The 25276-nt window shown below is 37.0% G+C and overlaps 2 protein-coding genes across 2 annotated transcripts in view; one reads left to right on the top strand and one right to left on the bottom strand.

Moving 5' to 3' along the window:
• LOC135837715 (choline transporter-like protein 1) overlaps nucleotides 1–17874 on the bottom strand; it is a 31484-nt gene extending 13610 nt beyond the window's left edge. Inside the window, exons 1-11 of the mRNA XM_065353086.1 lie at nucleotides 17054–17874; nucleotides 16251–16388; nucleotides 15953–16061; nucleotides 15727–15835; nucleotides 15542–15626; nucleotides 10603–10722; nucleotides 9947–10072; nucleotides 9676–9782; nucleotides 9283–9533; nucleotides 8505–8680; nucleotides 8268–8378 (exon numbers count right to left, since the gene is read on the bottom strand). Of these exons, the coding sequence (XP_065209158.1) occupies nucleotides 8268–8378; nucleotides 8505–8680; nucleotides 9283–9533; nucleotides 9676–9782; nucleotides 9947–10072; nucleotides 10603–10722; nucleotides 15542–15626; nucleotides 15727–15835; nucleotides 15953–16061; nucleotides 16251–16388; nucleotides 17054–17149 (1428 nt within the window). The 5' untranslated portion in view covers nucleotides 17150–17874. The remainder of the gene's footprint in view (nucleotides 1–8267; nucleotides 8379–8504; nucleotides 8681–9282; nucleotides 9534–9675; nucleotides 9783–9946; nucleotides 10073–10602; nucleotides 10723–15541; nucleotides 15627–15726; nucleotides 15836–15952; nucleotides 16062–16250; nucleotides 16389–17053) is intronic.
• A 312-nt stretch (nucleotides 17875–18186) lies between these two features.
• LOC135834164 (uncharacterized) lies at nucleotides 18187–23456 on the top strand. Its single transcript, XM_065348002.1, has 2 exons — nucleotides 18187–19588; nucleotides 19648–23456. The coding sequence occupies exons 1-2, from the start codon at nucleotides 18187–18189 to the stop codon at nucleotides 23454–23456; spliced, it is 5211 nt and encodes a 1736-aa protein (XP_065204074.1).
• Nucleotides 23457–25276: the final 1820 nt, after the last annotated feature.

A 25276-nucleotide genomic window follows, 5' to 3' on the forward strand; every position in this document is an offset into this window, starting at 1 on the left:
TCGTTACTCCAAAACAGTAAGCGAGTGTGACATTGACCCTACTACATCTCGTCAACACAGAGCGCATACACCCGCATATGACAGCTGGAGAAGAATACGCAAACGAACCCAAATAAACATGTACACAGATTGGTCTGAGATTTGCTACCCGATGACTTGGGAAAAGAATACGCTTATCAAGTAAATTAAATACGATTCACGAGTATTCCATGAAATAATTATCTTCTCAATAGCCCATATACCTATCTTCTTTTCATAAAATACGAATTCAAATACACGCAAACATACCTAGATCTAGGTCCTGGTATGTTATAGAATACTATTCGTTCTCCTAAACTTATCCATATAGCACACCCTTGTTCAAACACACCTTACAATATACCTACTTCCACTCAACCCAGAAATCATTTTTTTTTTCTTTTCCTATTAAAATCTTCGACTCGTAATCGTAGGTATAATATAAGCTGTACATATATGTAACCTTAATTAAAAATCTCTCGAACACAGCATTTACTGCCCAACAACAGTAAAATGCCCTTACGTAATATTCTACACAGTGTGTTTATTGTTTCAGTATACGCCACGATATGTAAATATTATGCCACTATAGGATATTGTACCATGTCCCCTAATAAAATCAAAACGATCTTCTCTAAAAATTGATAACCGCATGGTTCCCAGCGCAGCACAGAAGACAATTTTGGTCAACGGCGCGAGTAAATAGGATTGCTAGCTGCTCATAAAAACGTCAAATAAGTTAGTACCTCGTTAAGATATCAAGTAAGGTACAAAATTCGAACAACACCGGCAGCATTACAGATGAATTAATCGTCTACAGTGCAAGGGATAAGCCTGCATTACTTCGACGATTCATAGCGATCTCTACGAATTCGCTACTTTGAAAAATTGAACTATGTGCAAAATTCCATGCATTTTATTCGTCTGGCGATCTTGATTTTTTTTGTATAGTCAGCTTTTTTCGGAAAATTCAGTTCATAGAAACTTAGAATGAAGTCCAGACGAAGTGCTACCACATCCAGAGAGACCATTCGATAAAATAGTCAAAAGCCATAAAAACTTCAACAGAAGGCGATACTTGTCACTCATATTTTTCTCTCTTATATTCGATTATTTTATTTTTCGATAATTACCTCGCCTTCTTATCTATTTCTCACGCACAAGTGTTCTTACGATCATATACGCACCAAAATTTTATGGATTTGGAGGTGGGGACGATTTTTTCACCTATCTGTATCATCCAAAAAGATAGAAAACTGAAATAAAGGTGCTACCTTTTCTCGAATCTCACCTCATTATATGTAGTGCTGGGATCCATACGACACCTCTCGACTTAGCTGTGGTAAGTTTTGACTCTACTTTACCTATTCGATCCGAGTTTGCTTTATATTTCAACTTGATCTAGCTGGCTTATATTTAAGTAAGTTAGTTGGATCTTTTGCATCGAATTCGCGAGTGATTATTTGTACCTTTGCACCAAAATATTCAGTCTTATTATTTTTTCCAATTTTTTCCTCAAAAATCCAGATTTTGAACACAATTTCACCTGATCAACTATTCGATCAATATTGTCAACTCCTTGTTGACAATCTCCCGTTTCAATCGAATCATTCAGCTTGATTATAATTTTGCATCGAACCACTCCAACTAATTTTTGAATTTTTCGACCAATTTTGATCAGATTTTTTTCGACCATTTTTCCAAAAAATTTATTCGATTATTCGAATATTTTCCCGAACAACTTTCAAATCTTTAATCATCGCAGTTTGATTTCCTAGAAATCATGTCGTATTGCGAGATTATTTGCGACCAGTGCAAGCTATCTTTAGCACTGCCCGGACCATTTGCAAGGGCAATTCATGATGATATTTACATAACAGCATGTAGGCACCTTTTCCATTTTGGATGCCTATATCGCTTGTATATAAATTCCACTACTAGAACAGAACAAGGTGCACAATGTGTCCCCTGTCCTCATCCGTCATGTAAGCAAATGATCTTAGGATCTGATTCTTTCTTTGTGGATCAATCCTTACGAATATTCCAAGTACTCAACACTGACTCTAGAGTCCAGTCTCTCGTAAATCAACTCGCATTACAACGAGATTACATCACACGTATCGAGATGGTGATGATTAACGAGAATATTGAACTAAAAAATCAGCTGGAGGAGTATCGACGAGAACACTTCAATTTAATGACTCGATACAACTTGCTCCTAGATCATCAGATAGGCAATCTATTTTCGAATATACGTCCGAGAATAAATTCCTCAAACAATCCTCAACCTTCTTCTTCTCAAACTGCATCCGTCATGCCACAATCTTCGACTTCAAATTCCGATGTACCGCAGTTTACATCCCCCCCACCACTGTGGCGACAATTTCAAAACTCAGCACAACCTCTCTTCGCAAAACCACAAACTTCTTGTGATTCTGCACTGATTCAAAGACCAGAGCCTGTAGAGACCCCAATTCCAACGATTGTCACCCCTCGACAACAAACTGTCCAAGCTGGTTCATTAACCCAGCCCATAATCTCGCAGCTCAAATATGTAGACGTAGTTGGAACACCCTCCACTTCGTCAGACAGCTCTAGAGCCTCAGGTTCCGGCATTAGTACGACTTCGGATCGCGTAGCTCCTACGACACTACGATCCAAAATTTTCCCCCCAAAGCCAAAAAAGGGCACTTCTGCTGACAAGCGCCTTTTTCATAAAAATTATAGAGCCCGGTTCGGCTCCGATTCAGCTGAAATAGAACCTTTCTATCCCATTAATTCGTACCCGCATGGCTTTACGGCAGCAGGATACGAAATTTTGGACGATGCTTATATCATCGTATTTTTGGCCTATAATATCCTAATTATGGGGGATGGACACGCTGATGGTATCGCAAGATACTTAAGTGTATCTAAACCCTATGAAAACCTGATTGACATAGAAATGTACCGTAGAGACCTTCTAGCTTCTGAATTACTCTTATATCTCGAAACGTTCTTAAAACTCCCAAAACGAATTATGATGTCAATTGGGAATTTTGACGTACAAAGAGGTACGTCATATGGACAATTCTTCAATATATTCCAAGCTATTATTCTATTATTCAAAAAACTAAAAGTGCAAGAACTCATAATCCTTCCACTTATCCCTCACAAGAAAGTCAATCAGGAACAATTTTCAGAAATTAACAGAGCTTTAAATTACGATTGGGAAAGAACTCTTGGAGCTAGAATAACTAGAATTCCACATATTTTCGAAGAATTCCATACAGATAGGGCAGGAATCGACCAATATGGCCCATTCTACCCATCCAACCAATATGCCAACGTGCTTCTAGCCCTCAGAAATGAGCTTATCCCAGACGTACTTCCCAGACACCCTACAAGCCAATCTCCCAGACCCCCTACACCTGATGTTGAAATTCCTCCAAATAATATTCTTCCTTTACTACCACTGGATCTTCGAATTCCCAGAATTTGCTTGACCCCTGTTAAAATAGATCCTCCTCCTACCACGACTTCATCTACTAAATTATCCCAAACTACAACCCTTTCCACCCCCTCTACCTCTTCTTGTTCAAGCAGAACAGATCTAGCGGTGCAAAGTGTACAAATTTCCACCGAAAAGAATGCAAACAATCTCGGAAAGAAAGGTAAACCACGCCGTGTAGAACGTCGTAAACGCGATGAGGAGGAAAGCTTAGTTCGAAATGTACGACGACGCACCGATCCCATCGTGCGTATGGTAGAAGAAGCTATAGAGCAGGTGGAAAAAACCAGCATGCCACCAGTTAATGTGCCACGCGACCGCGCGGCTCGTATGTTCGCTTCTGATTCCAGGTCATCTTTAAATGATCAACAAACGCCATCACGAGATGATGAGACAGAGAAAAAGGAGGCTGAGAAAGACATCAATTCATCAGGCCAAAACCAGTAGAGCTCTGGATCACTGGGATTGGATCGCAGTTGTAAAAATTGAATTTTCCATATACTTATTAACCGATTATATTTAACCCTAGATTTAAATATAAAAGTAGAACATTACTAACGTTTCAGACGCTCATCTATAAACAAGCTACACAAGTGAGTATTTTTCGAAAAACATACTAATAGTTTGCTTCCCCACAGAATTATTATGACTCGAAAACAACACAGTCCAGAGTAATGATCCCATGCTAATTGACGACTTTGAGAGATGTTTAACTCGAAAAAAGCTGAGATTCCTTGATAATGATACTGTTGGTGACCAAACAACTACAACTTCTCATCACACAATACCACTACTTCTTCAACAAATAATTTTCACAAATCAACATTATTCAATAGTTCATATTTTTGCATTCTTTACAATATTTGTCTTTTATATGCATTCATATTCAAATTCTGTATCACGTGTCTACTTTTATACATTTAGTTTTATGCCATGCACATATATTATCCCTTTAGAATTAGACGAATATCTTAGAATTACGCAAAACAATAGAATTAAGCAAAATCCTAGGATTAAGCAAAATTTTTCTTTTCTCCCTGAAACTTTTCGCAATTTTTTCATACAACTTTTTACATTTATTCTCTGTTCTCTACAATGTTAGATTCATGTTTTTACACATTTATTCTCATGCCATGTACATATAGTATGCCTTTAAAATTAATCTTAGAATTACACAAAACGGTAGAATTAAGCAAAATTTTTGAAACTACATGCACTTTTGGAAAGATAGGGCCGCATAATGTACAAATTAGAACACACAGTGACGTTAATCAACTTTTCTTAGCTTTCGAACTTTTTTCAACTTTATACTTTTGGTCGTCACATCTGAACAAAAATTAGGGAACAAAAATTTAAAATCTGCAATATGACAATTGTAAAACTTTCTATAAAAGAAGCTAGCTTTTCGTCTCCGTCATATTTGCAAGAAATAGGAAATCTTCAGAAATTTATAGGTCAAATTACCATAATGACACTTAATGACCAAGAACCACTCACATTAGCAGAGCACATACTTCGCGTATTTATTCTATCCAGTTATAAGGAAAACCTTCAGTTCATACCCATTAAGACATTTAGGATACATTTGGCTACATAACAAAAAAGAGAAGGGCCATTTCGGAACTCAAAAATTTTAGAATTTTCTGTAAAACACATTACCATTTTTCGATCCTGTTGATTGGTTATAAATTTGAGTAAACGATCCCTCATTATTGACTTCAAAAATTATAGACACCTTTAGTAGTCAGAAGCATATTAACGACTTTTCCACTTGAAAAATCCCACCCTCCGACCCATCTCTTGAAAACCTGTCACCTCAAAATAGTCTGCAGATCAACGCAGCAAAGTACGGAGGGGCAGGGTGGTGGAGCCTCCCTTGTCTTGGAAGGGAGGGGAAAGCGGGGTTACGGCATATTTTTCCTCTTATTTTTCGTGATCCGTGCTTCCCCCCGTGACCTGCTGTAGGGGTCAACCCCCGGAAGGGCATATGATATGAGGAAATATGCCTTCATCGCCTAAGCGATGATTAAATTAATCATCACCATAGGGATGATGAATAAAATAATTCCCTTAAACTGCAAGTTCGGTAATGTGTTAACTCCTACTACTGTGCTACTCCTACTATGTAGCTATAACGTAATCGCGCGCAGCAAACGCATAGAACGCATCCGATGCACCCAAAAATAGTATAAATAGAGCAACACGGACGCGAGCCAAACTAGTTGTATTTAAAATGGGCTGAACTTCCAAATAAGTTGAGCTTCCATACGATCTTGGACTCGGCGATCCGGATAGCTGGTTCTTGGTCAAAAGTGTACTTATGTAGATACGAGTAGATGAAGTCCTCTATAGGGGGTTCATCCCTTTTATTCAGTCTTCGCCCACTTTTAGTGGTTAATATGTTTCTCGTTTTCGTGATTTAAATTATCGTATACGTAATTAATCGCGTCCACACCGGATATCATCTGATTATGCTGGCCATCGGAGATAGTCCTAGAAGAATAGGTACCTCGTGTATTACATTGCTGTCGACCGGCCTAGTATTAGTGAGCCACCCTGAAAGAGACAGTAGAAGCGGACATTATGTGAGCCTTGGTGAGTAAATCTCACTACTATTTCCGAAATTGCATGCAATTTCTAGGGTATCTAATTACCCACCTTCAGTAATCCATTAACGCGCGTCGTAAGGTATAAGCTTGTGCATGTACCTATTATAGAACAACCCTATAGTTATTCTATACTTCTTTATCTTTGTACCCGTTTTAATATGCATTTGATTTTATTATGTCTAATTAACAATAAACATATTATCACTTTAGTGTAATTAATATGAGTTTTATTGGTAATTAGAGATTTTACTGTGAAGAATGAGCTGCATGACTGAAACCTCTCCGATATTTTGAGCTAACCAGGCGAGGCAATTATTCACTACCTTAGGGAATATTTCTTGACTTAATCACGTAGGTAGGAATTCTAATAAAAATCATCTATATCAATCCTGTAAGATCTCACTCTATCAAATTTTGAACTTTTTAAGCATTTTGAAATTTTCAAAAGTTGAAAGTTGAACTTTCAATTTGAAAGTTCGAATTTCAAAATGACGCTGTAAGTGGGAGCTACCTTTTAAAATTTTGAAAAAATGTCCATAGATGTACATTTTGATACTTTTTCGAAATATTTAGGTTTCGAGATGGAACTCTTGACGGAGGGGGAGCACCCCCACCCCCAATTTTTGGGTAAAACTTTCGAAAGAGAAACTGGGGCATGTGATATATAGAATTGTATGTTTTCGGCGACGCTGAACACGAATATGACGTCAGATTTTCGATTGGACCCCATCCACGGCCCCCGGCACCTCCCCAAAGGGGGTAAAAATTCAAAAAAGTGTTTTGTTTGTGCGACACATGAAATAGTATGTTTTTTGTAACGCTGAATACGAATATGACGTCAGATTTTCGATCGGACCCCATCCACGGCCCCCAGCACCTGAAAGTTCAACTTTCAACTTTTGAAAATTTCAAAATACTTGAAAAGTTCAAAATTCAATGCCCTTTCGAATTGTGAAATCAGTTTTGATCAAAGTATCATAGTTTTGGAGGAATGGGCTGCTGAAGTTGAGTACCTCGAGACAATGTGAAAATAATGGAAGCCCCCCCACCTGCCCCCTGAGGGGGCTGGGACCAAACTGATTGCGGCTTTCTTACTAGTGATGGCAAACTATCGATAGTTTTTCAATAGTATCGATAGTTTTTTTTAACTATCGATAGTTTGACCAATAGTTTTTTTTAAAAGTATTGAAAAAACTATCGATAGTTTTTGGATGCTATCGAACTATCGAAAATCCAATGTTTTATTGAATTTTTAACCAAATTTTTGTAAAAAAGGATCGCTATTGTTCATTTTTTCAATAAAAAAAAGTATTGTTTCTTTTTTTCTCTCTCAAAATGATGTCCCTTGATTTTTTCAGATAAAAAACGTAATAATGAACCTCCAAACTCGTGGAATCACATCCATTATCAGTTTTTAATGAAAATTGAAAACTATCGAAAAAACTATCGATAGTATCAATAGTTTTTGTTACTACCGAAAAAACTATCGATAGTAAAAACTATTGAAATTTTCACTCGAAAACACTATCGATAGTGAAAACTATCGATCGTTGCCATCACTATATTACTGGGTGGGTAGATATTGTAAAAAAAAAAAATTGAGCGAAATCGAAAGACATGACTTTCAAAATCGCCTTTTTTTGGTTGAGTTGACATGGAATGACCGGGTTGGCAACGTGAAGTAGATGCATATGTTTGGTGCATGAATGTTATCACCTCAGTCTAACAACCAATCATGTGCTATCATTATTATCATTCAGTGTGATCAACTGAAACATTTACCTAGCAGAAAACTTTTTAGGGGTTCACGATATTTCTGGGCGCCTTGTACCTTGTAAGTAGGTATGGAAAATTTTCAATCTATCTCATAAGAGGAGAATTGGGAAGGGGATTTATATAAATTCTCTTTTGTATTTTCGGTCCAAATTTTATCTAAGTTCGAAATTGTTGAAGGAGCTAAGGCCTAAAGCACTATCAAAGTTTACAGCTTTTAAATTTGAAACTCGACGGTAATAATAATTTTGTACACAATCAAAGTTTGTAAAAAATTACCATATTTTTCCACAAGATAGATTGAACAAATTTCACCCTTCCCCCTCTCTTATTACTATAGTTATCAAGTAGCGACGAGGGACCCAGAAAAAGCTTACTTCAAATGCGGACATGAATGCGTGAGCTATGACGAATGAAATGATCGGAATGAAAATAAAATCTTGATCGAAATTCATTTCCAGTGCAATATCATCAGCAGAAAATATTTTCTAAAACACGCGAATCAAACATTTCATAAACCAACAATGAGTTTTAGAAAAATTACTGCCACATAGGCGTAGGTAGGTAGGCAGGCAGGTTGGTAGGTATCTAAAACAATAATTATGATATTTTACTCGTAAAAGTGACTTTAATTGTAGTCCAAACAAGACAGCAACAACAGCAACAAAAAATCTGCAAAAGTTCATGACGAAATCAACGACCGAATTAATAGTAGACATTTTAATCGCATTTTTGGCCGAAACTTGAACGGATCGTTCCCCACAGGTAATAAATCCACGGCCTAGAATAGCTGAAAAATATCGACGTTAATGTTAGGTATAGGTACCTAGGTAGCTTCTCGCTTAATTAAATGGGTATAGGTACAGGTAGTAAACTAGTCAGAGACGCGACGAAGTGATGTGTGTGGGAGGAAGGGAGGGGGTAGATTGAAATTTTCTCCGCTTTTTACCTCGGAACCCACCCCTCTCCTGGAAATTTTTCACGTTAATTAGCCAGATTCGGTTCGAGCAAATTTTGGAAGGGGGAAGGGGAAGTTGGAAACAAAAATGTTGAATAATTTTAAAAATGTTCAAAAACGATGCTTTTATTCTTGACAAACAATGTGGAGGGAGAGAGGGGACTGAAATTTTCTCAACTTTTTACCCTCTCCCCCTCCAGGAAATTGTTTGGAATGCATTTGAGACTTTTTTTTTGTAAAATTTCAAGTAAAACAGAACATCCTATTTTTATTTTAGATTCAAGAAGTAGGTAAATGGTGATTCTTTGATTGACCCTGCTTACATGATTTCTTCACAATTATCCCAAATTTCCCAACTCCCCTCCCCCTTGTTCGGCACGCCTCTGCAACAAGTGACCAGCTTTGATCTCGGTCAGATAAGTATATAGGCTTACCTAACTCAGTGTACGCCTTTCTGGTTACGCATGAGAGGTTCTGCATGATTTTGTCCAAGCCGCAGAAGCAAGTCAGCAAACAGCGGCATGCTCTACCCTCACGTACATATTTTGCAGCTCTGTACAGTGCGCGTAAAATTTGTGCAGGGGGTAAGATCAAAGAACCTAATGCGACACTACCCAAATGGTATCTCAGCGTGTGCACATAGCCTATTATGATAGGACTCTCGGTCTCAATGCAAGTTTTATCCCTAAACAAATTTCAAAAATTAAACTAAACTAGTACTATACTTACATAGTACCTAATCTATTCTTACTAGATAGCTACAGCTAGTTTTCAATTGGTTTAAAATTCAGGCGACAGTTTCGTATATACTCTTATCTATAAATTACCTGGAGAAATACCATATCGTTGTTGCTTTTGCAATGACCATATGTTGACAACAGATGATAAATTGAATAATCCACCAAACCACGAAGAAATTACATACAGAGGCGGCCTAATAAAAATTATGGGTGTGTGTATTACTTACGTACCTACAGGTAATTAATTCATTGAATATACTTAGATAAATATGTACTTAATATAGAATAGATGATTGATGAGTAGCAATAATGTAGGTACCTAAGTTTAGTTTAGTATCAGAAGAATGAGTAAAAATACCTTCATTATTTCATTTTTCTGATATTCTACATTGCCATTCTTCTTTATTTGGGGAATTCCTGAGCTTTCGATCCAATACATGAAGAGTATGAAGAGACATATCACTATACCCAGCATTACGGATGTCTGTGGAAAAGAATACGTCTTACAGGGTGCCCAGAAATATATCAAGTACCCCTAAAAAAGTTTTCTACTAAAATACTTTGGTTGGTCACAGTGAATGATAACAATGATAGCACATGATTGGTTGATGGACTGGAGAGATAACATTCAACCAATCATAGGCATCTATTTCACGTTGCCAACCTATATTTTTAATGAAAAACTTTCTTAGGGGTACTCGATATTTCTGGGCACCCTGTACTTAGGTATGTTTATGTATAGGTAGTACCTATACATTCCTATTACCTAATTAAAAACGAAACTTACTTTATGCAAGTATTAGATAGGTAGGTATGCTAGAGCAAAGTGCCCAGCACAATAATGTTATAATAATGTAATAAATTCCATTTTCAAATCAAATAGGACCAGTGCTACCTACTTTTTTGACCTGAAGTCGAATTACAAAGGTAGGTACATACATGTTGACCTCAGTGTGATCAGTTCATGATAAAATGATGATGCTTTCTTCACACTCACTTAGGTATCTCACTTACCACAAACGATTGCGCCAAAAGTAAAGACATCGATTGCACTGCTTTACTTGCTTCTTTAAATAGTCGAACAGCCAAACGAATTTTTTTGCGCATTGAAAAAATTCGTAACGCAAAAAAGAACTGAAAAATGTGTAAATAACAAAAAGAAAATTCAATATTTTTTGCGATGTTCTGTCGACCAATATTATAGATACGATCCCTGAGTACTTGAGTCGTCAGTTCATCTTGAGTCAAAGTTATTAGATGTGTTCTTTCTATAGTCTATAGGTATAGGTACTGATTATGGCAGATTTTCAAGAATCTGGATTTTGGACATTTTTTAAAACCTCTTTTTAAAAAAGCTTTTCACATTCTTTCCACCAATTTTTAAAACCTTAAAAGTTTCATTTTCATGGAATCAAAATCTGCCAAAATACGTGTAAAAAGAACACGTCTGTTAAGTGCCAAATGCTATAGTCCGACATATGATAGTTAATAGGAAAAATTGCACCCTTATTCTTTGGAACCACTTTTTTTATTGAAGGTCATCCTAAGGAACATTTTAAAGCAATCATGCCAAAAAAAAAAGGTTGACCCTACTAACAAAATGGCTGCCATTTTGATTGACAGGTAAGCTGAAATCGCAGATTTTGCTTTCCAATCAAAATTTTACCAACTTGATCTATTAGAAAGCTGAAATTTGAGAATACCTGCCCTATTTTCGACCTGTCATGTTTTAAACCGTTTTGAGCGATTCTGGAGCCTCCAGCAGATTTTTAAAGCTTGAAATTTCCACAACATTTCATGAAATGAAGTTGGAAATCCGATATCCACGCTGCACTCCAATTTGAGCACATTATTAATAACTTAATAAGTCAACTGCAGGCGAATTCAAGTCCTTTTGAAGACTCCAGTACATTTTTGAAAATTCTTAGAGCCTCCAGTAAGGGTAAGGGCGCCCAATATGGACCACATTTTTGTTTTTGAATGCTGTGGCCGCTGTAATTGAGCTGGAAATTTCGTTGATAGCTTAAAATGTACCTACATCTGTCTACTATCATATACCAAATAGGTACGTAAAAGTTTTCAGAAATTTTAAGTGGGTCAAAAAAATTGTTTTCTGAAAAGTGTCAAAAATCAAAAATTAAATTTTGGGTTCTTAATGTTGTAAAAATACGTTCAATTGCTGAAGTGCCATTAGAATATGTTTAATTAAGACAATAAGATAAGAGTAAATTCCAAGTGGCTCAAAAGAATTTTTTTCCTGAAGAAAAGAGTCAAAATTTGAAAAGTTAAATTTCGGGTCCCTATAATATGGACTACTTTAACTTGAAATTGTCATATCCATAGCAAATCTACAGGTGGTCCATATTAGGCTACCCTATAACTTTGAACTTTGAAAAATCATAACTATAAGTAGTTACTTTGAATAATTACTAGAATGTCTCGATCGATTCAAAAAACTGTAGCACTTTTCTGTATTAAAAATAAATCACATCATAACGTTTCCCCGGAAAATGTTTCAAGAATCCAGATTTTCATGAAACGTGAAAAAAATGTTGACCCTATCAATTTCGTTTTTTCCCTCTCAGTTTGCAAATTTTGACTTTAGGGCTTTGATTTTGGTCTCATTGTGTTTTTCTGTGAAAAATACACTAAATAGATAGAGCTTGTTCCCACTAGGTAGTGCTCATAGGCAACGAAATTGGCTGGTGGTCCATATTAAGCAGTGGTCCATATTGGGCTACCTTACCCTTAGTTTTTTGAAACTTAAATGTGGTGTTGGAAAGCCAAAATTCATTCTGTAAACTAATTTGGTTGGTGCACTATATGAAGTCAACTGCAGGCGGATTTCCAGTCGTTTTCGAGCCTCTAGCAGCTTTTTGGCAACTACTAGAGCTTCCATCCAGTAGATTTTTCAAACTCGAAATTTCTATGAGAGTTAATTCGAACCAATTTTATGGCATTAAAAAAAACAGAAGTTGATATCGGTTGAACGTTTAGAACTGGAGGTAGAGAGGGAGATGATAATCCCTTCCCCTTCTTTAGTTGTGAAACTTTGAATTATTCCCTACATAGTCTTGGATATAGACACTGTACCTGTGCCCTCCGGGTAAGACACTGAACTGCAGGTAACGGGGAAAAGGGACGGTAGTAAAATCTTGTGTCATGCCAATTTCTCCCGCTGGGTGATTTTGGCTGCGCTGTACGTCAGTTTGCAGGCAACGGGGAAGAGGGATGGTAGTGATGCTCTTGGCTGCGCGCGCTGTACTTCGCAGTTCGCATGGTACTTCGTTCAAGAATTCGACACCAGCGCAGCCAAAAGCACCCAGCGGGATAAATTGGCATGACACACGTAATTCAGCCAAGATGGCTGCCAGTTCGTTGTCTTCCCGCAGGTACAGTGTCTATAGTCTTGGATAACGTTTCTTGCCTGTTTTGTGTGAATATCACTTCCTATTATCTCTAAACTAAGCAATAATGTTCTATTTTTTGAAAAGAATCTGCGGAATATGCACAAGAATATGCACATATTCTTGCGCATGAGCAACTGCGCAAGCAAAAAAAGAATATTCGCAAATATGCCCAACACTAGCGAGAAGGGTTGATGACCTATAACGTCATCCTATAAATAACACGTTACCAAGTAGAGCTGAAAACGGTTACACTATCCGCTAACCGTTATCTGGTTAAAATACTGGCTAAACCCGCTAGTGGTTGTATCGGGTTGATTCAGATATAGATAGTGGCGTATTTGAGTACAACCCGAATGTTTTCGCTATAGACACTGGACCTGCGGAGTAAGACAACCAACTGCAGGCCAAGGGGAATGGAAACGGTAAAGAAAGTTTGTGTAGGGATAATTTATCCCGCTGAGTGCTCTTGGCTGCGCTGTACTTCAATCCGCAGACAACGGGGGAAAGGGATGGTAGTGAGTTTTGTGTAGAGCCAATCTCTCCCGCTGAGTGCTCTTGGCTGCGCTGTATTTTGCATGTAGTTTGTTCAAGAAATCAACAGCAGCGCAGCCAAGAGCACTCAGCGGGAGAAATTGGCTCTACACAGGTTTTTTTGGCAAGATGGCTGCCAGTTGGTTGTCTTACTCCGCAGGTCCAGTGTCTATAGTTTTCGCACTTGTTCTGCGCACACACCCCAAAATTTGATAATGCGTAAGTGGGAGGAGTTACACTTCGACACCTGTCATTTGTATGTGTGATTGACGTTTGACAGGATTGATGACAATGATGATGTCATGCTGGTACACTGGCTACGCATTCAATGCGCTACTAGTTATATCTTGAACCGGTGCGACATTTTTTCAAATCGCTACCCGCTACTAGCAAGAAGCAAGAATTTACGATACGGGTACAGTAGTTACCCGCTGTCAGCAAGTACCATTTTCAGCTCTATTACCAAGGTACTTCCAGTACAGGGTAGTGGTGTCTAGCTTATTATTTGTAAAAAACATCGATTTTGAAAATCAAATTTCGAATTTTTTGAAAAAATTGTTTTCAAAAAAATCAGCCCAAAAATAATCGATTCTGTATAATTGATTTTTTCCAATTTTCGATTTTTTCGTATTTTTTCAATGATTTTGGGAATGGTTGTGTTACTTGTGTTTTGATATTTCTAGACTTTTCAACAGTGAATTTACATTAATGAAAAAACTGCAATTTCCAGTGCAAATTTCATCGATTTTTCAATTTTTGCAGGATTTTTAACTGAGTTTGTCTTTTTTCAGATCATTTTCAACTAATTCTCTCGTGTTTTTTGAAAAAAATTGAAATAATCGATTCTTGTAAAATTAAAATCAGGATCGAAAAAATCGGCCGATTAAAAAATCGGAAAAAATCGATGATTTGGGACCGATTTTATCGATGTTCGATTAAACCGATTTTTAATCGATACCATTAGTGAAGGGAGTACATAAAATAATTACCACCCTTAAGCGGTGAAGGCAAGATGCACTATGTTACAGTTTATTAAAAAAAAACCACTAGAGGCGCCAAAACGGATTGAAACTGCCTGCAATCCACCTCAGAATAGTGTCGAAAAATTAGGCATAAAGTGAATTTCATCTTTCGCACCTCAAACGGAGGGCGAACCGATTTTGAGAAAAATAACGGGTACACCTTATCTTCAGCCATATAAAGATCCAAAAAGTAGCTGGAAGCTTGAAAACGACTTGAAACCAACTGCAGTCGACTTCATAGCACATTACAATCAATTTGCAGCGCGAATCTCGGGTTTTCCAACTCCATTTTGATGAAATTTCAAGCTTCAAAAACCTATTGGAGGCTCCAGGAATTTTCAAAAAGTCGCTGGAGACTCTAAAATGACTTGAACCCAGTTGCAATTGAGTGTTGAAATTGAAGTGGAGAGTGAATTTCTAATTTCCAACTCTGTTTGATGAAGTTTTAAGGAAATTCCGAGCATTGGAAATCTACTGAAGGCTCCAGAACCGCTCAAAACGGTTTGAAACCATTTCCGATCGATTTGGTGGGTCGAAAATAAGGTATACCTCAAATTTCAGCTTTCTAGGTCACTTTGGTAAAATTTTGATTTTTTCCTGGTCTAAAAATTTGGTTTCTAAAAATTCACCCAAAAATCGAAAAATGTCTTTCAGCACTTGAAATTTTGGGCTGGTGGTGAATTTTTGCATGCTTTCTCTCGATCTAGCTTAGTCCGCAGTTCAAAAAATTATGTGCGATCTTTTGTTGGAAGCAAAATCTGCGATTTCGGCTGACTTGTCAATCAAAATGGCTGTCATTATGTCAGTGTGGCCAACTTTTTTGTTGGCAAGTTTGCTTTAAAATGTTCCTCAGGATATCCCTTTTGAGAAAAAAACTGTCCCAGAGGATCTGATTGAAGGGGGGGGTACAATGATTCCTATTGTCGTATTCCGAACTGCTATGGTTATAAAAGTAGGTAGGCACTGCATATAGGCTATGTAGGTACTTACCGATAAAACAGTCGGAATAATAGCAAAAACAAGCCGTGACTTTTTTTCTTCACTGCCGAAAGAACCGCCATCACCATAACGAATCCTATAAATTTTCAAAACGAATAATAAAAGTCGAGATACGCTGAAAAATAGTTTGGTATACTTATAGGTATGTACTTGAGTAACTGTCTGGATATACCTACCACATATACGCAGTGAAAAGACTAATTATCGCCAGAACAACTACGAATACAAACCATATGACCCATTTGGCGAAACGGCAACATAATACAAGCAGTAATCGAGAAAATACTGTATAATAGATACATATTATCAAACATTAGGCAGGTACTTGATTATATGAGTAAAAAATTCATTCGCACGCATTTTTGACGAAATCGGTAAGTACATAATTTGAGTTGAACTCACATGCAGCAAATAAACACGCCAGGAATGTGAAACCATTTTGCTGGTTTGTAGGTTTCAGCTTCAGCCGACTTAAATCTCCATGGTATATGCAGTAAACTCCCAAAGACAACTATAAAATAAATATTTTTACATTTTTAGTACTTAATTAGGTAGGTACCTAAAATTTCACCTTTCAAATTACAATTCATTAATTTTTAAACGTTTTGTGATTCGATAAGTCTCCACTAAAAAATATAGGTACCTACCCAATTAGGCAAGTGGTAGTGGTACCTTCACGTAGGTAGGTAGGTATGCTTACCCATATGACAACACATGAAATAAACAGCATTAAAAATCCCACATCAGTTGATTTTTCTTGGATCGTAGAGTTATCGTCGTCTTCTCTTATTGTAACATTCTCTTCCTTTGCTGCTGCCAGATCCTCTTCTGTTGGTTCCTGCATAAACGAATGAGATACATATTAGTGATCTACCTACTTGTCCGATAACACATAATTTTTTCAAAATTGGCCTCTGTCAATTCGGAACAGGGTATTTATCAAGCAATTTTACTCGTATACCTACTATTGAAAATTTAAAGAATAAACAGTTCTGAAGTGGCAGAAACCTATTTTAGACAAATGTCAAGTATGAATAGCTTTCATGGTGTATTTTTAAAAAGTTTCCCATTTTAGTCATTAATGGGCAAAATTCTGTGGAAAAATCTGCTGCAAGTGCTGGAAGTTCCAGCGCCAGCCTATACTCAAAAGGGTTTGAAACAGTTTCTATAATTGATTCAAGGAGTTGAAAATATAGGCCAATTTTTATAGTACCTAATTTTTTTTCTCATTTTTAACTCAAGTTTGATTTTAAAAACTTTTCCACAAATCGAAAAATGCACTTCTCCTAAAATTTTGGCATGGGTGATGTATTTTTGCTGTTGTTTCAATTTAGCTTTGTCTAGTTCGAAAAAGTTTCACGATTCAACTCTTTTACTAGGTACCTATACATTTAAGTTACTTACATTTAGATTTTAGGTAGGTAGTTACTATTCCTAAATACATCTTCATAATCTACATAATAGGTACATATATGTATATATTATAGTTACGTAGGTACTTACATTTTGTTGGCCTTCTTTGGAAGGGGGAAATTCATGTAATGGAGACGTGCTAGGAATGGTATACATAACTGGATGTTGCATTTCTGGATTATGCATATGCTTGTCTAAAATTATACTCACAATTCGATTGTGACGTGAACCTCAGAACCGGAGACATTAATTCATTAAAATAATATTATACTTACCTACCTACTCATTTACCTCTACTTGCACAATTTACACTCGTCTTGATATTATTGTAAAATAAGTACAACATCAGATAACAATCTATATCTCACGTGAGACTGGAAAATGAATAAAATTTATAAACTCGCTTCTAATGCAGCACATGGGTGCGAGTCATACAGCAACAGAGATAAGTTATCTGTTGTACCTACACGTAATTCAAATACCTATCTAAAATACAGCAATATTCGCGAATAAAAATTTACTTAATGAAGTATACATACATTTCTACTCTACATAAACGATTACAATATTATCAATTTCAGGTAAAGTACAATTAGACTAATTATTTTCCAACTATCCTACCTATATACCTACATATTATATGATAATCATATTTTTGCATCAGTTATTTTACTTTTCGAATTAGGGGACTTACATAAATAAACTAGAACAAAATTTCATCAAAACGACCTATTCAAGCTGAAAGTTGGTATAAATAGGTACCTACCCAATTTTTAATCCACCGAATATATTAAGATTTAAAAAATACAATATGGTTTAAAACCGTTATAATATAAGCACTGAGCAATTCTGGATCTGGAGCCTCCAGCAAATTTTTGAATACGTATACCTAACTTAACTTATTGTTATTGATGCAACATTTCATCTAAAAAGTAGTTGTTTATAAATAACTAAAATTTATTTTATTTGTTTGTACCCTATTTGAACTTTGAACTTTGAAAACACATCAAAAAGTTCGCCTTCTGTGGCGAATAGCGCCATCTATCGATAATTTAGAATAGTAGATATATCATTATGATGAGCACGTTGTAATTAAGATACGATGATGTTTTGATTAAATTAAATATGACGATTTTCATTTCTCTTCTTTTGAAATGCGCGTGTTTATTTAATGTGAATTATGATATCGTCACATGGTAGCAGACCGGTAAATAAGTTCCACAATGAATCCGAGTCAGATTGAGACAAAGCTCAAAGTGGCGAAGGATCGCCTTGTCCACAAGCTCAAAGTAACACAAGAACAGCTTTCCCAAGAACCTCGACCCGATGCACTCGCCTTGAATATCAACTTGAGACAATTACAGAACTGTCAAGAACGAGTCAATAAACTTCGAGAGGATCTAGAAAAAGCGGTATTGACAGCTAACGATAAAGAGGTAACCAAAAAATTCGATGCAGAAATTACAGAATACGAAACTTTGAACCTCGATTGTGATGATGCGATTGCAACGATTAACGCTATCAGTGAAAATGAAGAAAAAAGTAAAGAAAAGCTCCATAGCTCAGAAAAAAATGTCAAAGTTACGAGTCCATTTGCAGGCATGAAATTACCTGAGTTACCTAAAACGACATTCAACGGAGATATTACAATGTATCAAGAATTCAAACAGAACTTCAACGTCACCATCGATAGCAGTGAATTACCAGATAATAGAAAACTAGCATACCTTAAAACGATGTGTATTGGAGATGCGGAAAATGACCTGAAAGGGTTCCCTACGACGAATGAAAACTATGCAATAGCCTGGGGAGTATTAGAAGAAAAGTACGGAAATTTAAAACGAACGATTGATGTCCTGTACAAGAAGATAACAAATCTACCAAAAGCAGCTAGCACTACAGCAAGCCTCAGAAAACTATACGATGAAATGGAGGTAGCTTTCCGTACATTGGAATCACTCAACGAATCATTCGATGATAATACGATCCTATTCACCACCGTTAAAGAAAAATATCCAAAAGAGATCGTATATGAAATCTACCAGCATGCAGAGGGTACTCTTACACTTGCCAAGTTCCGTACTAAACTGAAAGGAATTATTCAAAAACGTGAAGAACTGAATTTTGACACGGAGGTAGCTGAAACCGAACCATCAACGTACACAACAGAATCTCTAATGGTAAAAACGAATAATGAGACGAAAAAACCAACCCAAAAGTGCATATTTTGTTCTTCTGATAAACATTGGTCCGATGAGTGTGATAAGCACAAAACGATGGCAGCACGTAAAGACAACATTAAAGGCCGCTGTTTTATCTGTCTACGTAAAGGACACTCAGTAAAAGAGTGCACAGCTGACAGAGTATGTGTACATTGTGGACAGAGAAAAAACCATCACCGAAGCTTATGCCCAAAACTATTTGAAGAAGAGTCTCAACAAAATGCAACGAAACAACAGTCAGCTGATCCGAAAACAAACGCAACGGGCTCCAATGATACAACGTCAACAGTCAGCTGTTTACTATCCGATCGAGAACAGAACTGGCTATTAACAGCAGTTGCGACTATAATAAATCCTGATAACGGCAAACATCTCGAAGCACGTATTGTATTAGATGGTGGCAGTAAGCGAACGTAATAAAAGATGCTGCGGATAATCTAAATCTACGTCCTGTCTCAAAAGAAAACTTGATCATTGATACTGTTGGCGACCGTAAGCAGCAAGAGTTATTATCAAATATTGTTCAGTTTCAAATCAAAACAATGACTGGCAAAGTTATCAGTATCGAAGCGAATACAATTGTGAAAATAATCGATGACGTTGAACCGTTCAACCCAGAACAATTACCAGACAAATCAATACTACGTGATAAAAAACTAGCTGACACGTCAAAGCGTACTGACATTCAAATATTGATTGGTATTGATCATCTATATGATATTTTGACATCAGAAATACTGAAAATTGGCGAGCATCAATACCTGATAAGTAGCAAACTTGGTTGGTTATTTGCTGGTAAACTGGCTACAAGTAATCAGAAAAAAAAGGTGAGCTGTCTTTTACTAAAAACAATCCATGCAGAAACCAATAACGACCTAAAATGTTTATGGGAATTAGACACGTTGGGAATAAAAACTGAAATTGATATGAACGATGACATTGCCTTAAAATCGTTTGACGAAACAATCCAATACGAAAATAATCGCTATAATGTTTCATGGCCATTGATAGAAGAAGAACCAGAGTTAAAAACGAACTATGGACTCGCTCTTGGTAGATTAGACAATTTATTGAAAAAATCTAACCAAAAGGATCTCGCAGAGTATGATAAAATTATCAAGCAGTATCTAGAAGCAGAATTTATCGAACCAGTTGAAGATAAAGACCCAGTTGGAAATTTAATATCCTACCTACCACATCACGGAGTAAAAACAGAGTCTAAAACAACGCCGCTGCGTATTGTCTTCGATGGTTCGGCCAAGCAGAAGGGTGAGAAAAGTGTAAACGATATTATCTATAAAGGAAAGAATCTGATCGAGCAACTTGTTTTAATTTTATCACGATGGAGAACCTATGGTATAGCTGTAATATCCGACATCGAAAAAGCGTTTTTGCAACTTATCATCAATGCAAAATTTCGTGACCTGTTACGTTTCATCTGGGTGAAAAATTATCAGTTAAAAACGACTAAAGATAACACGCTAGTACTACGATGGTGTAGAATTCCGTTTGGTATCACTGCTAGTCCGTTTACATTAGCTGCGACGATCTTATTTCATTTGAAAAAATATCCGGGTCCAGTGGCATCAAAGTTGAGCAAAGCATTATACGTTGATAATATGCTGTCAGGAAGTGAAACAATCAAAGAGGTGTCAGATCTAATCAAAAACGCGTTGGAAATATTTGCGGATGCTTCAATGAAACTACGGCAGTGGCATACCAATGAAAAAACACTCGTTTCCCTTCACCCCTCATTAGATTGGCTCAATGATGAAATCGTATCCGTATTGGGACTACACTGGAACACCAACACAGATACGTTATCAGTTAAACTGATAGAAACTGATAACACCATAGCGACAAAACGAAGTATCTTAAAGTATTCATCAAAAGTGTACGATCCATTAGGATTTTGGTCACCGGTTATATTGAAAGCAAAGTTAATTTTACAACAACTATGGGAAGAAGACTTCGACTGGGACCAGCCCATACCAAACAACTTAAAAATAGAATGGTTCGAGCTATTAGAAGAATTTCGTAAGATGTCACAAGTAAAATTACCACGGCGTTGCTTATCACCACATCGTATCAACTCGAAAGTACAACTGCACGTATTTACAGACGCATCAAAGAAGGCATACGGTATTGTTATCTATGTACGTGTAGAAACAACGACAGGCGCTGATACCCAACTTATATTTGCCAAATCTCGAGTTGCTCCAATAAAGTCAGCTTTAAAAATACCCAGGTTAGAATTGTTAGCAATGTTGATCGGAAATCGTATGCTGTGTTTTATTCAAGATGCGTTCAACGAGTATGAAGTCACAAAGTTCATGTTATGGTCAGATTCGAAGTGTGCTATTGCATGGGCACAATCAAATAAAAATCTATCACCTTGGGTTGAAAAACGAGTTACTGAAATACGAAAAAATGACCGCCTGTGTATCAATTATGTGAAGTCCGAAGATAACCCTGCTGATATTGCCAGCAGAGGTTCCGTTGTTGGTGATCTGACTGAGTTGTGGTGGCAAGGTCCAGCTTGGCTCAGGGAAAAAGAATCGAATTGGCCGATGATAAAAATCAACGAATCCGAATCCGAAGATTTTCAAACGGAAGTGCGTTGTGCCACTCTGTTAACCACTGATAATGTTGAGCCTCTCAAAACACCTTTCGAAATCAACATTGAAGAAGTCGGCGATATGAACGAGTTATTGATGAAAACGGTTACTCAACTAAAACTTTCGGTGAATAGAACGAATTTCGAAACAGCAAAACAGACCTGGATCAAGTATGTTCAACGAGTACATTTTGCCAACGAATTCGAATGTATCATACGTAAAACTGAACCCAAAACCAACTTGGTGAAGAAATTAAATCTGTTCCGAGACGATGATGACATATTGAAAGTCCGAGGTAGATTATCGAATTTGATACAAGCACCTAATGATAATTATCCGATATTATTACCAAAAGGCCATCGTTTCGTGTATTTATTGATAGTTGATACTCATAAAAACCTATATCATGCCGGAGTATCACAAACATTAGCAGAACTTTGCAAAGAATACTGGTTGTTAGGTGGCAGACGTGCAGTATATAATGTTATTCAAAACTGCAAGAATTGTAAAGTGTTCAGTGGTCCAGCCTACAAATATCCCATAATGCCTCCGATTCCAGGATATCGATTAAAAAGAGAATTTGCGTTTTCGTACGTTGGTGTGGATGTGCTAGGTCCACTCTATGTTTGTAAAAAAAGAAACGCTGAAAAGAAGAAAAATTGGATATGTTTATTTTCATGCCTGATAACTAGAGCAGTACACCTCGAACAGCTAGAAGACATGACTAGTGAAGAATTACTCTCTGCTTTCCGACGCATGTTTGCTAGACGAGGGATAACTCAATTTTTTCTCTCAGATAATGCGCCACAATTCAACGTACTACGAAACCTTATCAGTAGTGTTCAAGATCATTACCTAAAAAACATCGAATGGAAACAAATACCGGCATTTTCGCCATGGTCTGGTGGGGTATATGAGAGAATGGTAGCATTAGTCAAAAGTGCTCTGAGAAAAACGTTCTATCAAGTTACCTTAACTCGAAGACAATTACAAACAACAGCAGTGGAAATTGAAGCTGTGATAAATTCTCGTCCGATTGTTTACGTAGGAGCTGATGATGGAATGATATTATCACCTAGTGATTTGTTGAATATTCCATTCAACATTCCTTCCATCTACGAACCATCAGACAGCAGCAACATTCTGAGAGACATCGCAGATAATTGGAAGAAAGGACAACAGCAACTCGATGCATTTTGGAGTGTATGGAGAAATGGGTATATTGAAACGCTACGTGCAGGTAGAGAAAGGTTACATGCTGGACATCGTAGTGCTCCAGAGCCTCCTAAAGTCGGCGATGTCGTTATCATTAATCAAGAAAAATTACCCAGGGGTCAATGGGCTACAGGTGTGATCGTTGATTTAAACACGAGCGAAGATAATCAAGTGCGATCAGCTCAAGTGAAGCTCAACACCGGAAATATAATAACGCGACCCATCTGTTTACTACATCCAATTGAGTCGGAGATGAAAAAGATAAGTGATATTGAGCAAACACCATTCGAAGAAAGTACGCGGCCAACGGCAAATACAACAGATCCAGTGACTACAGTCAAGCCAATACTAGAACCGATGACAGTTCGACGTTCTGTACAGAGAGAAGCGGCGACTCGCGCTCGTGAGAAAATACTCGAATGGATCAACGCTAAATAACTAATAAATCATCAGAATATCAATTTTATTTAGAATTAGCTTTATTTTTAATTTTTTTTGAGTTTATTTTAATTTTGTTCCCCCCGGGAGTGTGGCGAATAGCGCCATCTATCGATAATTTAGAATAGTAGATATATCATTATGATGAGCACGTTGTAATTAAGATACGATGATGTTTTGATTAAATTAAATATGACGATTTTCATTTCTCTTCTTTTGAAATGCGCGTGTTTATTTAATGTGAATTATGATATCGTCACACCTTCGATGTTTAGTTTGAATTCACGTTCACATAAAGATTTCAACTTATGCTGACAAGGGTACCTCTTGAGGTGTGACACTCCGATTTGAACGGGACCGCGATTTTTGGAAAGAGTGTGATATACTACTATGCCGTACGTGGTATGTATAGGGCTTGCCCACATGGTAACACTGCGTTGCACTAAGGCAACACTGCGTTGTATTCTCGTCAGCTAGCAGTACGTAAAGCTCTTTAATACAAGTATGGAAATAGATTATGCTCTCAAGAAAGTCTTAGCATTTTACGTATGTATTACGTACTGCGCATGACAGGTTGGTGTCGTCACGCGGTGGAGGTGGGTGGAGCAACCAATGGAGTGCAACGTTGTACGTGAACAGCTGATTTGATGCTTGCTCGCGCACTGCGCAGTACGTAAAACTTACGTAAAATCCTATGACTTTCTTAAGAGTATAATCTATTTCCATACTTGTATTAAAGAGCTTTAGCAGTACGAGCCAAGCGACGAGAGTACAGAACGCCAGTAATGTATCCGAGTGCACGCGGGTATGTTATTCACGGTTAATGGGTTAATGCAGTCATTTAAGTATAAGTTTTTACTCTCGAGTGTTAAGTGTTATGTTTAGTGCTTTAGTTTTAATTAGTATTTAGTGTAATCATTTAATAGACGAGAAGGAGTGATGATCTACTCGTCGCCACTCTGGGTAAGTACCTGTATATGTGTTAGTGTATGTAAGTTAGGTCTCCTCGTTGAAGGAGACCACTTACCCAAAACCTACACTGTTAGGTGTATCATTTTAGTTTAAGAAAGTGTCTTGTTAATGTACATAAATACATTCTTTGATGAGATTATGTAATACATGTAACGTGTTGTTAATTATGCACACAATACATTTTACTTGTGTATAACTTGTTATTATTTATGTGTGCGTGAACATCTGTTTAGAGTGTAAAAGCAACCTTTTCCTATCCACGCCCTAGCCGAGCATGCGAGGTATTCCGGTGAGTATTTAGTAGAAATACTCTAAGGGATATTTCTAGGAAACAACACAATAGCAACAATCGTAGGTATCATTACCTATCAATGCTTTAAGTCATTTTACCCTCTAACAAGAGCATAGTCTAAAACCCCCAAAACCAAATTTTCAGCTGCCCAAGTTCATTTTTCAATTTTTGGCGAATTTTTGAAAATTCAAAATGACTGTTTTTGGCGATTTATGCTTTTATTTTTTTTTAAAAGTACGTACTTGATCAATAAAAATGGTCAAAATAAGTTCCAAAACAGATATTAATTACCCAAATCCAAATTTCTCTATTTCCACTTTCCAGTCCAGCCATTCTGGAGCATCCAGCGCGATTTTTCAATTTCTCCAGAATTTTGAACTTGCTCCAGAAGATGTGAATATGAAGTTGGGCAGCTAAGAATCGAGTTGTACATTACACTCGACCTGTTTAACGAGTTTATCCTCATTTGAGCCGATTTTGATAGTGTCACCTCAAAAGTGGCTTTCTGACCAGCTTTTTTCAAAATTAAAAAATCCAAAAAATCAAAAGTTTCCCG

This window comes from Planococcus citri, chromosome 2 (genome assembly GCF_950023065.1).
Source record: "Planococcus citri chromosome 2, ihPlaCitr1.1, whole genome shotgun sequence".
Taxonomy (NCBI): domain Eukaryota; kingdom Metazoa; phylum Arthropoda; class Insecta; order Hemiptera; family Pseudococcidae; genus Planococcus; species Planococcus citri.

Excerpts from the sequence above, each read along its gene's own strand:
- LOC135834164 (XM_065348002.1), top strand. The coding sequence starts at position 18,187 with ATGAATCCGAGTCAGATTGAGACAAAGCTCAAAGTGGCGAAGGATCGC. Across the intron at positions 19,589-19,647 it reads TATTGTATTAGATGGTGGCA|AAAACTTGATCATTGATACT; the intron begins GTAAGCGAACGT and ends CTGTCTCAAAAG.